Here is a 13,273-nt window from a genome sequence, read left to right on the forward strand (position 1 = left end):
CTACTTCTAAGTTCTCCGCCCCGCACGCTAGCGGAGGAATCTACCCTTTCATTTCGCATTAGCCCAGTTCTTTTCCTTGTTTTTTTTTCCTGTCCACGAGACATCATCTTCAAGGTCAGATTCCTGCCGAGCCTTTACTTTGTCTTGTTCACAAGGCACATGTAGAAGGTACTGCGCTACCTCGCCAATAAGGTGTTTGCTGTGGTATCGGTTTCAGAGTAACGCTAGCCTGAGTCAAGAGATGGCTTGACAAGTGGGACTGTAATCGCCTTCATGGCAAAGACCGGGAAAGCCATATCTACAGGGGGAAATTGCATAAGAGGCGGTCAAGCCGCCTCAGGTGTCGCTTGGCTGTGATTGTTGCTGTCCACTCTTTTATGCCACTCGCTTGCAGACCGTTGAATGCAGTATAGCTGGATCGGTGTCCGTGTGCCAGTATGAATCTTGGACGAATTTTATGAAAGAGAAGAGAAGACAGGAAAGAAGTGCGGAAGGGATATTGTGCTCTCGTTCGTCGCTTGTTGGTGTTTTTTTTGGTGATCGAATAACCGCGCCGACGGTAGCATATTCTTATGATGTTAGGTGCATCGGGCCACAGAAGTCTTGCACATGAGAGCACAACTAGTGTCATGTGGGGGAGCTCAACGTTGTGTTTGATCCTCGAGCTGTTTGGGTAGGTGTCGTGAGGGGCTTGGGTTGAGTGGCTTGGTTATGCTGCTCGTGTCAGAGAAACAATGTCATGCAGCCACCTGTATAAACTAAGTTGTTCTTCTCCTGTTAGCTCATCTTCTCCGGCATGTCCTGAATCGCCTCAACCGGATAAACGTGGCGGTGCCACCATATGCCTGGGCTTCTCGATTTCGTATGCAGACCACGCAAGCCGACAGCGCAAGCCGACGGCGTTCCCAAAGCGCACCCCACAGGTGCTGTGATGCAAAGAAATAGAGATAGATGAACAAGAATGCTGTCGGCCTCTACGCACGCGCGGGGCAGTGAAAGGCTGAGTGGTGACGGGTTGGGCAGCTGGCGGGTTTGCTGTGGCTGTGGTGGCTGAAAAGCTCGGCCCTCCTGTCTCGAGTGCCTGCCCAGATGCCCTGACACCCCTCTTCGCTTCCTCGCCAACACCAGGTACGTCAACACCACGCCCGCGCTGAACTCCCACCGCGCACACACAAGCTTACATCGCTCAGACACGCACATTCACCCTCCCGCCATGGACGCAAATCAGAACGATGAGCTTTACCCCATCGCCGTGCTCATCGACGAGCTCAAGCACGACGACGTTATTCTCCGCCTTAACGCAATTCATCGCTTAAACACGATTGCCCTCGCCCTGGGTGCGGAGCGAACACGTGAGGAGTTGATACCCTTTCTAGATGGTAAGAGCCTGCTCGACTACGTCCGAGTGCGCTGCAAGTGGCTAACCCGTGCTGCTAGAATCTGTCGAAGATGAAGACGAGGTCCTCACAGCATTGAGCGAGGAGCTGGGAAAGTTTGTCGAGTACGTGGGAGGCCCAGAACACGCACATGTGCTTCTCTCGCCGCTCGAAAACCTTGCCGCTATAGAGGAGCCCCTTGTCCGTGAGAAGGTGCGCGCATGCATTTCTCGTGGCCAGGTGTACAGCTAACGCGCTCAGGCTGTCGAGTCGCTCAACAAGATCTGCGAGGAGCTCTCGCAGCAGCAGATTGAGGAAAACTTCATTCCTCTGGTCTTGCGCCTATCCAAAGCCGATTGGTTCACGTCCAAAATCTCCGCCACAGCTCTCTACCAGACTCCTTACACGCGCGCTACACCCCCGTCACAAGAAGCCCTTCGGCAACACTACGGCCAGCTAGTACACGATGATACGCCCATGGTCCGAAGGCAGGCGGCGAACAACCTCGCCAAGTTCATCAAGGCCATGCCGCCGTCGATTGTCATTGATGAGATGATTCCGCTGTTCCAGCACCTTGCCGCAGACGACCAGGACAGTGTCCGACTACTGACTGTTGACATCCTCATCGCCATTGCCGAAGCAGTACCCAAGGAGCAGCAGTCGAGCCATGGTGTTTTGCTGACTGCGCTGCGGAGTTTGTTCGAGGACAAGAGCTGGAGGGTGCGATACATGGTGGCAGACCGATTCGAGAAGGTGGGCTTCAGCTTGGACCAAGGCAAGACATGCGCTAACGTGATTAGATTGCGAAAGCGGTCGACGAAGAGGTGGTCAACCGAGACCTCGTCCCGGCATTTGTCAAGCTCCTCAAAGACACCGAGGCTGAGGTTCGCAGCGCGATCGCTGGCCAGATTCCGGGTAGGTGGCTATGGGTTAGCATTCACAGAACAGGCGCTGATGTCATGACAGGATTCTGCGCACTGCTTGAGCGCGAGACCCTCCTTCAAGAGGTTATGCCCAGTATAGAGGAGCTGGTCTCCGATCAATCGCAGCATGTCCGTGCTGCGCTTGGCACTCAGATTAGTGGGCTGGCACCCATTCTTGGAAAGGAAGAGTGAGTTGGGCCTTGACGCGTGACCACGTGCTGCCGTTCTGACCATGACTAGGACCATCTCACATCTGCTGCCCATGTTTCTCCAGATGCTCAAGGACGAGTTCCCTGACGTGCGCCTGAACATCATCTCCAAGCTCGAGTCTGTCAACAACGTCATCGGAATCGAGCTTCTCTCGCAGTCTCTCCTTCCAGCCATTGTGCAGCTTGCCGAAGACAAGCAGTGGCGCGTGCGTCTTGCGATCATTGAATATGTCCCTCTGCTCGCATCTCAACTGGGAGTGCAATTCTTCGACGAAAAGCTTAGCAGCCTGTGCATGAGCTGGCTTGGCGACACGGTCTTCTCGATCCGTGAGGCATCGACTCAGAACCTGAAGAAGCTCACAGAGGTGTTTGGCGTGGAATGGGCCAACGACGCAATTGTCCCCAAGGTGATGGCTATGGGCCAGCACCCCAACTATCTGTACCGCATGACGACGTGCTTTGCAGTGTCGACGTTGGCGCCGGCTCTCAGTCTGAACGTGATTGAACAGTCCATCATTCCCATGATGGACAAGCTGGTCAACGACGACATTCCTAACATTCGCTTCAACGTGGCCAAGTCGTACGGGCAGCTCATCAACACACTCAAGCAGCTTCCAGAACAGGGTACGGTGATTGCTCTGGAAAAGGCGGGCACACCAGGCCAGGGCTGTCAAAAGGCAACGGACGTCATCACAAAGAGCATCTTGCCCAACCTGGAGAAGCTGCAGCAAGACGACGATGTGGACGTACGATACTTTGCAACGACTGCAGCCCAGAGCTTCACCGACGCCATGCAGACGTAAAAGGGTCTGGACGTGTCCGTGTGGTGGAGTGGGGTGAATGACATGATGATTAGCATGTATGGATAATGATGTGGAGCGTTGGTTGGAAGCTGTATTCAAGCTCGGTGGGCTAGTGTTTGGTACATGAGCATGACCATCAAGATAACCCCTGTTAGATTTACCATGGGAAAGTTTTTTCAATGCATTACTTTGGCGTTAAGCAGGTGCTCACGGTGCAGAGAGTGTAGGGACGACGATTGACAAAGGTAGTGTGTTGCATTGCGGGTTGCTACTTGAAGACGGCGGCCCAGCGTGTGCACTCTCGGGCTATGGCGAGAGGGTTATAGGGCACCGGCATCCTTGAGCAGGGTGTTGAGCTGGCCCTTCTTTGCCTGCAGATCGCTGTTTCCACCAATGTGCTTCTGGGCAATGAAGATGTTGGGTACCGTGGTCTGGCCCGTGATTTCGCCAAGGGCGGCCTGGATGGCTGAGCCGTCATCTGTTGCCAGGGCATTAGCAGGTGCTGGGCCGTAGTAGTAGTGCGTGATGAGAAGAAGGGCTTGTGCACGTACCGACTTGGTCGAGCTCGATGGCGTAGAACTTTGCGCCGCTCTCGCTCAGCAGTTGCTTGGTCTGGCGGCAGTATGGGCAGTACGACTTGGAGAAGACGGCGACGGGGTTCTCGTCGATGATGGACTGGACCTTTGTCTTGGTAGCGGCCATTGTGGTGGGCGAGGTGGCGCGCGTGAAGAAGTTGCGCAGGAAGGAAATTTTGGCGGTTGGGAGCGCTGCTTGTCTATGAGCGGCCTGGCGATGCAATGTGCGTGCGGGAGAGACGTACGGGAAGACCTAGAAGGCAGCGTTTGGATTGATGTGCGTGGTGGTTCTGCTGTGTGTACAGGTGATTAGTGATGCGCCGCCCCGCAGCGCAGTGTGGCAGGCAGATGATGCAATCGACGGTGCCCACGGGCGGCCGGTTAGCGCCGGAGATGGGTCGGCGATAGATTACGCAGCAGCGCCTCTGCCTTTGCCTTCGTCATGGCGCATGCGGCTGATGCACCGCGGACGAAAGAACAAGGCGTGGCCGTGTGGTTCGATCATCTCAACCATTGCGGCCATTGCACGCTGCACAGGAACACGAAGAGGCAATGGAGTGAGCAGGCGCAGACTTGGCCCACCAGCCAAGGGCACACTGACAGCAAACGTGCACGACGGCCTGCGCGACTTCCGCGTTCCGACACTGAGCATTCCGAGAGCTTCCACGCTCCTGCGACAACCGTCGAACCATCTCTCGCCATTCAGGCACCAACACACACACCCTCTATCCATCGTCACACGCGCCCGCGGTAGCCTTTTCTTATGCGTACGTGTCACCGCGCACCACCATGACGTCCTCAGCGGCCGGCTCCATCGCCTTCTTCGTCGTTTCACTGCTCTTCATATCCGCCCTCGTCCTGCTGCTCCTGCGCTACTACCTCCCGCTTCGCTCCACGCCCGCATACGTTGTCCTGCCCGTGTTCCTCGCCATAGCCCTGCCCGCCAGCATCATCGTGCTTCTTCCCATTGATCTCGCCAGCAGCGCGGGGCTCGATACCACCGACGGCGCAAGGGGAATATGGCTGAAGGAGACGGTGGTATACAAGGCATGGCGCGTCATATACTGGCTCACGTTTGCCTTGACCTGGGCCATTCTGCCCATGCTCGGTGAGTACTGCGACAGCGGATACAGGGAGCCCAAGGCTAGGCTACAGTATGCGCTTCGGAGCAACGGACGATACTGGCTCATCTTGTCCGCGTGCAGTATTGTTGGTTCAATCTACTTGATTTGGTGGAACGGCTTCGAGGCCGATACGTTCAAGAGCTTGGTCATGGCCCTTGCATATGCCTGGGGTCTCATATTGGGCATTTATCTCATGGGCCATGGGCTCGTCGCATTCCCGAGGAGCCTGTTTCGCTACGCGAGCGTCAGCGAACGACTAAAAAGAATACAAGGCCAGGCGCCCAAGGTCCACGAAAAGCTGGCCGAGGCACTGGAGAAGCTGGATCAGTATGAATACCAGGTTGTGCAGCTCAAGCAGAGGAAGAATGGCATCACCAGGGACTTCCAAGAATGGATTGATGAGTTGGCGGAGACGAGCAATCTGCCCGAGAATCGCGCAACTGCCGTAGGGCGCACGGGCGTGACGACGATTCCACCAGTCATCACGGAGCGATACCTTGCCGAATTGACAAGGAAGCTGAAGCGCGCGCGGCATGCAAAGTGTCGATTTGAGAACGAATGGGACCACATTGTACGAAAAGCAGTCCGGACACAGGCCATTCTTGATTCCAAGGCGAGCAAGCATCTCGAATTCAAGGGCGCAGCTGTGTCGTCCCACAGAGGCCCGCTTGATCGCATTACCATCCTCACCCCCTTCACCCGGTACCACCTCCACGTTCATGTCATCCCTACATTGACATATATCTCATGGGCCATGGCGATCCTGGCCTCGATATCTATTGTCTGGTCAGAATGCGTTCGCGAAGCTCAGGATCTTGGTGGCCCAAAACTCTCCGTCATTGGCTGGTCAGTCGTCCACCGCCGTGCCAGCGGCCGCTCGTCTGTTGGTTTCAGAAGTCAGATTATCGCCGCTGCTTGGCTATGCTACATGTGTATTTGCGCCTTCTACAGCCTTACCGAAGTCAAAATCTGGGGCAACAGAGCACTTGTGCGGCGAAATACCTATCAGGAGAGTGCGACGTGGTACGGCCTCCAGGTTGCAAAGCTTACCGTACCTCTGAGCTACAACTTTTTGACCATGACGGACAAGAACATTTGGAAAGGCACCAGGTTTTACAAGTTCCTCGGTCGTCTCATCGTTCTGTCGCCACTCGGTGAGAATTTTAGTGCCTTCTTCCCCATCTTCATCTTAGTGCCAGTGTTCGCGACGGCGTTTGGTCTGTACGGGAAAGTGAAGAGCATTTGTGGCTTTGGTGATCTTTTGGACGACGAAGAAGATGGACCGACTGCAGGCACTGGCTCCTGGCGCGAAGGCCGCGCATTGATTGCACGCGAGATTCAGGGTGCGAGTGGAAACGTCCTAGGTCTTTCACAGCGCACAACATCACCGCCGACCGAACGTTACACAGACACACCGGTGCCTTCGACATCCAGTCATACCACTTCAGCAGCAGCCGCCAGCGCCGGTCCAAGCAGTACCACGCGATCTTCAGCTCCCCGATCCGAGCACAGGCGACCTCTGTTAGACGACGACGAAGGTGACGGCAATTTCTTCGAAAACTTTGCGTCAAGAGTGAAAAACACTTTCGAAACCAACGACTTCTCCTTTACCCGGCCGAAATGGCTCGGTGGCGACGACGAAGCCGAAGCTGGAAGTGGTAGACGCCAGACTGATAGAAGTGATGGCGATCGAAATGGCTTCTTGAGTCTGTTCGGTGGCAGAGCAGACGAAGGGAGAGTAAGATTGTAATTTTAAGCTCTTTCTCTGTCAGGCAAATCGGGAAATGGGGAAACTGGGAATGATTTTTTTGCTTTGGATAAATGGCGTTTTGAAAGGGATGTTTAGGGGGGCTAATAGACTCTAAAGGAATGGGCTGAACAGGGGTTTGGACTTGGGGGCTCCGAAGGAAAACATTTTATAGCGCGTGGGGATACTATTGTCTTTGTAATACGTACAGTAGGGTTAGGTCATTTTTTTGTGAATATTCATTTCTTCGTCAAGCCTTGTATACAACAGTGATAGTTATGGTTATGGGATATCGTGTGAGTGATAAATTCATAGGCCGTGCTGTAGCATATGTACTGTCTATTCTAATTCCAACAGACACCCTATAAATACAGTGTAGGCATCGTATGTAACGAAGAATCAAAGAAAGGAAGGCTCATCAGACATCTATGCAAGCAACATCCCCATCTCTATCCCACCCCTTCTCTCTCTCGCCATATCCAACAGCTTCCCCACCCAACCACTCACTTGCTCCCACTTAATGGCACTTGCCCAACTGACAAATGCCCTTCTTCTCAATGTAGCATCCTGTGCTGCAGAAATTCATGGCAGACCACGTTCCACTCAGGCCCATGGAAAAAATCGTGTTCCATTCCTGGCCGCCACATGTGTCGGTGCGCCCACACTTCATCATCGCAATGTCGCTTTGTGTGTGGGCTGGGAGGCGGGTGGCGTTAGTATGATATGTGGGACGGGTGTATGTATGCAGGGTGGAAGAAGAAGGGATCGAGTGGGAGAGGAAAGGAAAAAAAACAAAAGGAACAACTTACTTCCGCGGTTCACGAGTTCATAGCCGCAGGTGGAGGGGTAGCAGAGTCCAGGGCGGTTTCCGGGGCCTTGGGCTAGGACGGGGGAGAGGGAGGCGAGGAGGGTGGTTGTGAGGAGGGTGAATTGCATTTTTGTGGTTGGTTGGTGTAAGTCAAGTCTGGCTTAGATGCAGAAGAACAACGTGTGATGAAGGGGATTCTTCTTTGCTTGAGTCTGGTGTTTGTGATGACTGTATGATACTGTTCTTGTATCATTGTCCTCCTCTCTTATATACATATGAAATATTGTAGCTTCGCCGAATGCTAGGGGAGATGCAACAGTGGGGGAGCTGAGTTGCGTTGACCGCCCAGTCCCCGCACTCTACGCGCTACCATGTTACATCTCGCATCTCATGGGCAAGGCAATTTGTTTGTGCGTTGAGGCTGGGGCGGCGGTGTAATCGGCGACGCTTGTGTGTTGTGGGTGGAGCCTGCGGTTTGCCCGAGCTGAATGACAGGTACGAGGGCCAAGACCTCAGCCCTCAGCTCTTCGATCACATCACCAGATGTAATATTACCATTATTTTTCTTGGCTCCCGGCTTTTCATTGGTGCGCGCAGAAGGACTAGTGTAGACTAGATATATCAGGAAGGTGGCTGAGGTACCAACGAATAGCATGCAGAGATATTTGCTCAGATTGCTTGTATCAGCCTCTGCACAGCCGCATAGCGTTGCGGTAGTAAGTGGGACTGTTGTCTTGGGTTTTTCCGCGCTGGAAGGATCTCAGAATTATCATGGAACATCCTGTGTCTACAATCCTTCGGAAGCGATTCACATATGGAGATATTTGCCGCGGCTGTAGTGCCCAACTTGAGGCTATTTCACAGCGGGTGGCTTGGCGGCAGCTGCAGCGGACTGATGGCGCTGAACTCGTCGTGATTTGGTCTAGGCTAGACTGGTAAATGCGTCTCTACATCAGAATCTCTTTTCTGCAATAACTCCACTAATACCAGGGCTATAAATTAAGCCACTAATTGCATAATGAGGCCAAGCATTAGTGGAGTTATTGTGAAAAAAAAGATCCTGATGTAGAGACTTATTCACTGGTCTAAGCGCGAGTATACACTAAATGTGCCACAAATTATTCACTCCTCTTGGGGGTCTAATTATACTTACGGCTTCTATATACTTTTAGCTTACGGAGGTGCCTTTCAAAAGTTCTGTCTGACGCTATTAATCTTAGCCCTTCGGCGCAATTCTTCTTAGCGCAACTCCTACCTTTAAGCTAAGCTATTAATTAGTTGTAGTTATCTATCTACTTAGTACTATAGCTCCTAATACTAATTCTTACACCCGTGTCTTAATTGTAACGTTAAAGTCACCTCCTATTAGCAAGTCAACGTCACAGATCTTAGAGCTAACTGGTGTTAATCCTCGTACAGTCGATCGTATCTATAGTAGAGCTATCGCTGCTGGCTTTAAGCCAAACGTTCTCCCTCTTAAGATCCTTCCACAGCACGTTCAAGATGCCCCTCGCTCCAGCAGGCCTGCTAAGCAGACAAAGGAGGTGAAGGAGCAGATATTTCAACAAGTACGACGCGATAGATATGGACGAGAGAAGAGCTGCGCTGACCTTGCTGGTGCGCTTAGTCTCTAAGGAGTTGAAATCTCTGCCTCTACCGTCTGGAGGGTATTAAGAGAAGCGGGATATAAGAAGACCAAGCTAACAAGGAAGCTTGGGTTAACATAGGAGATGAGGAGTGCTCGTCTTAGATGGGCGATCGACTACAAGGACTAGACGTTAGAGGACTGGAAGAATGTCATCTAGACAGACGAGACGTCTGTGGTGATCAACCACCAACGTGGGGGCTATAGGATCTGGAGAAAAGCAGACAAGAGAGTAGTTAAGAGCTGTATCCGTGAGAGGTGGAAGGGATACTCTGAGTTCATGTTCTGGGGCTGCTTCTCGTATGATAAGAAAGGTCCATGCCATATCTACTAGCTAGAGACGAAGGCAGAGAAAGAGGATGCTGCTCGGAAGATTGAGCAGCTAAACGCTGAGCTTGAACCTCTACAGAGAGAGGAGTGGGAGCTGTCAGAGTCTATGAGGAGGACAGGGCTGCGCAACAAGCCTGGCAGAAAACCTCAATGGAGATGGACAGAGAATACAGGCAAGCTAGTGCGTAAGCCTGGAGGTGGTATAGACTAGTGGAGATATCAGAACTGTATTCTGATACCAAAGCTGATTCCTTTCGCCAAAGAGTGCCTCTAAGATAGACCTCAGACTGTCGTGATGGAAGATAAGGCACCTGCCCACGCCCACCACTATTAGAGTGTGATCTATAGTCTGCACGACGTCGAGAGACTACTCTGGTGTGGCAACTTGCTAGACTGTAACTGTATTGAGCCGTGCTGGTTCTATATGAAGGGAGAGACTACGAAGAAAGGAGCTCTATAGTCGAGGGCTAAGGCAGTTAGAGTCTGGCAGAATTGCTGGAGAGACCTTTCTCAACTTAAGATCCAAGCTTAGATTGAGCGGATTCTTATTCATGTCTAAAAGATAATTAAGCTATAAGGTGGTAATGAGTATATAGAGGGAAGAGACAAGCCTCGACTAAGGCGGCCGTACTTCGGCTGAATTGTTCTTGGCAGACAGAACTTTTGAAAGGCACCTCCGTACATGTACCTTAAATTTAAATATGCTTTCAGCTTATAATAAGAGCTATCATACTAAAGCTGACATCAGACATCGCTCTCTCCCCGATCCGTGAATATAGGGAGACGGGTTACATATTACTTGGGTGTAATAGGATACAAAATTTAATGCACACAGCATAGCAGGTAAACTCATGTATATAAGAAGGGATTTTCTTCTACTCTCAACAGAAACAGCCTCACACAACACAACATATGACTTGAAGACGGAATTCAATAAAACTGTAAATACTCCCTGACATTAGAAATGTGTTCAGCTGAATCGTCACTAATAACAGACTGTTGCAGCACCTTCTTCAGGCTCCCCTGATTTTCGAATCTATTCCAAATAAATCTATCAAAATGAAATTTTCAATCGCATTTGGTATACTACTCGCAGTTGCAGGGGCTCAGGCAAAATATTGCATTAGTAATTGCAGATATTGCGACTATTATCCAGGCAAAGGACATTGGGGATGCTGGATAGGTGGATGCTCTGGAATCGGGGGTTGTACATGTCATCCCAAGACCATTAATAAACAAACAGTCGACCCGGAAACTCATTACGGATCAGCTGGAAGCAGCGACTGCATGAAGGTTTGTCCTGCTCCTGGTGGTACTCAGCATTGCAAGGATGTGAGTTGGTAGGGAAGGGGAAGATCGAGGTCTATAGCTGGGCTTTTTTCTTCCTCTGCGAGTAGGGCTTAGTTTTTCTATATGCGTGTTAGCTAGGGATTCACAACTAGGATAAATAAGCGGTTACAAAGACTTCAAAGTGCTACATTACAGTCTGGTATCTATAGGTGACGCTAGTAAGAAGTGTTAACTGCCACGTCCGTACACAAATATATTTATGAGATGAAACTGTAAGCGTTAGTTAGGTAGATAAAACAGGGAAATTAGGCTTTTTTTTAGTGCTGCCCTTAGCGGAGAAGGCCTATAAAGCACGCTAGTAAATAGGTAGAGTGTATCCAGCGATAGGGAAGGGTTGGGTAGAGGTAGTTCAAGCTTAGGTAAGAGTAGAGTAGGAGTATTTACAGCATTAAGTACAAGTAAAGTAAAAGTAGTTAAAGCTTAAGTAGATGGAAGAGAGCGACAAGCAGATGCATGGAGACTAAGAGGACACCGAGTTGAGGAGTTATTGCTTTACCCAGTGGGCCCTTGGGAGACAAAGGAAAGCGTCAAGATGCGGTAATCCGAGCAGGCCTGGGTAGGCAATACCTCGGATACCGTAGGATATAGGAAGTCAACTGCTTTGTACGGGGTTTTTCGCTCCTAGTTTATATCATCCTCAATTCTCGTATACATATATATATTTCCAATTCATTGAGCTGCATTATAGTATATCGCGTGGCGCGTGTTCGCTATTCGTACTATTCGAGTCCTTCTCAGGCCTATTCTCCATTTTTCACGTCACTGTCTTCATAACCATTATTGGCTCCCCGTGCTGCGCCGTCCTCACTCCGCCTATCTCGTTTTCCGGCCACTCCGTCAGTTGCATCTCATCAATCTCGCGAAACATGCTATTTGTCCTCCCAATCTTCGTAGCGCGTCTTGATCGAGCTTCTCTCTGCGTATCGTTCGTCGGGTACATGTACCTGCGGCTGGTCGATCCATCTGCATTCCTCAGTGAAGGTATACAGCAGCTGAGGATGTACTTGAGGGTCGGGCCGCAAACGGCCATAATCGCGAGTCCGGATTCGATGTTTGAGAGTATGTACGACGTTTGATATGTAGGATCTTGTAGCGGTTCTCTGAGAACGAAAATTCTAGTTAACACGCTTGTACGGACTGCACCGACTACGGTGACAAGGATTCCAGAGAAAAGAAAGGCGATGGCCATGAGCTTGCAGCCCAGCGGCATCTTCAGATCGTGTAGAATCCATGAGGGCATGAGCAGGATGAGAACATCTGTCGTGAGAACGATAGAGGACCTGCTGACAGTATATGCGCCTGCATCGACACATTTCCCTTGTATATTTGGATTCCAGTACTTTGAGATCGGGTCACATTGTAGGATACATGCGACAGGCGCAGCGATAGCGAAGCACCCGTTCAATATCAAGGTTCCCCACAGACAGCTGTTGATGCATTTATTCTGTGATCGAAGTTTGATTAGTGTGATCAGAAAGGAGACCTTGATGAGTGCCAAAATTGGGTTGTAGATAATTGAATTTGCATAGTTCCACTGTCATGCCAAAGTCAGTGTGTGTTTGAGAAGCATAATAGAGCTAAAAGATTGGATGTGCACCTTCATCATGACAATTGAATCAACTGAACTCTGTGGAATGTCACGAAAACGATAGCCATAGTACGGACTTAAGATGTCTCATATGTTGAGTTAGTGTGTGCTGCTTAGTTGTGTATAGAAACATGATCGTGCGAGGCAGAGATCTACTTACAGCCACATGTTGTGAACGAGAGAACAACGTTTAGAATCTTTTTCGGATCATCTGTTAGACTGGGATACACGACATATGGGTGGCACGCGGAGTGTTTACTATCGCGATGATCAACAGTATATCTTCTGTTAAAGCGATGTCAGCGAAATCCTGGCTTGTAGCTGAATCGTGATACTCACCAGCACCTAATTTACCCCCCTTTAGTCGTATGAAGACACGTAGTGACACAATTCCCCTGCAAATAATGCTAGGGAAGATAGCTAGGAAAAGTTTCACTGACTGTAAGCCCTTGCTAGACATAATGAGGTTGCTTTCGCGCAAAAAAATACAGACATTCAATTTTAAAGTACCAAAAGCACCAGAAGAATGCTTGAAAGAGTCCCCCGAGTTGTGCTTATCACACCATAGTTTAACATATGCGACTCAAAATACTACCCGCTCATGTTGCTGTGTTGCCCCCTTCGCGTTTGAATTTTACATTGTCCCCTTCCCACCTCCTTCAGAATGGAGTCTTTTTACTGTGCCACGCTCTCCACATCGGAAATTCCATTGTGCCTTCCGCCATCTCAGAATCTCAAGCGGCTTATAGAGATATCACGATCGGTCTAGATGCTGCAAGTTTGGGCAGGAACTGG

General features: G+C 50.6%; 5 protein-coding genes across 5 annotated transcripts; 2 read left to right on the forward strand and 3 right to left on the reverse strand.

Annotated features, from left to right (window-relative positions):
- Positions 1-1,188: 1,188 nt before the first annotated feature.
- SETTUDRAFT_167169 (uncharacterized protein) lies at positions 1,189-3,475 on the forward strand. The gene is made up of 6 exons (XM_008023951.1): positions 1,189-1,379; positions 1,438-1,589; positions 1,638-2,129; positions 2,177-2,291; positions 2,343-2,487; positions 2,540-3,475. Exons 1-6 carry the CDS (start codon positions 1,214-1,216, stop codon positions 3,309-3,311), a joined length of 1,842 nt encoding a protein of 613 aa, XP_008022142.1. The 5' UTR covers positions 1,189-1,213; the 3' UTR covers positions 3,312-3,475.
- A 156-nt stretch (positions 3,476-3,631) lies between these two features.
- SETTUDRAFT_158864 (uncharacterized protein) lies at positions 3,632-4,330 on the reverse strand (the record flags this gene model as incomplete). The annotated part of the gene is made up of 3 exons (XM_008023952.1): positions 3,632-3,789; positions 3,863-4,078; positions 4,300-4,330. 3 exons carry the CDS (start codon positions 4,328-4,330, stop codon positions 3,632-3,634), a joined length of 405 nt encoding a protein of 134 aa, XP_008022143.1.
- A 345-nt stretch (positions 4,331-4,675) lies between these two features.
- SETTUDRAFT_103728 (uncharacterized protein) lies at positions 4,676-6,760 on the forward strand (the record flags this gene model as incomplete). Its single annotated transcript, XM_008023953.1, has 1 exon — positions 4,676-6,760. One exon carries the CDS (start codon positions 4,676-4,678, stop codon positions 6,758-6,760), a length of 2,085 nt encoding a protein of 694 aa, XP_008022144.1.
- Positions 6,761-7,274: 514 nt separating this feature from the next.
- SETTUDRAFT_36911 (uncharacterized protein) lies at positions 7,275-7,693 on the reverse strand (the record flags this gene model as incomplete). Its single annotated transcript, XM_008023698.1, has 2 exons — positions 7,275-7,453; positions 7,567-7,693. The coding sequence occupies 2 exons, from the start codon at positions 7,691-7,693 to the stop codon at positions 7,275-7,277; spliced, it is 306 nt and encodes a 101-aa protein (XP_008021889.1).
- Positions 7,694-11,644: 3,951 nt separating this feature from the next.
- Positions 11,645-12,400, reverse strand: SETTUDRAFT_103089 (uncharacterized protein; the record flags this gene model as incomplete). The annotated part of the gene is made up of 1 exon (XM_008023954.1): positions 11,645-12,400. A coding segment is annotated over one exon (756 nt), but the record flags the coding sequence as incomplete, so codon positions are not given.
- Positions 12,401-13,273: the final 873 nt, after the last annotated feature.

This window comes from Exserohilum turcica, assembly GCF_000359705.1.
Source record: "Exserohilum turcica Et28A unplaced genomic scaffold SETTUscaffold_11, whole genome shotgun sequence".
Taxonomy (NCBI): Eukaryota; Fungi; Ascomycota; class Dothideomycetes; order Pleosporales; family Pleosporaceae; genus Exserohilum; species Exserohilum turcicum.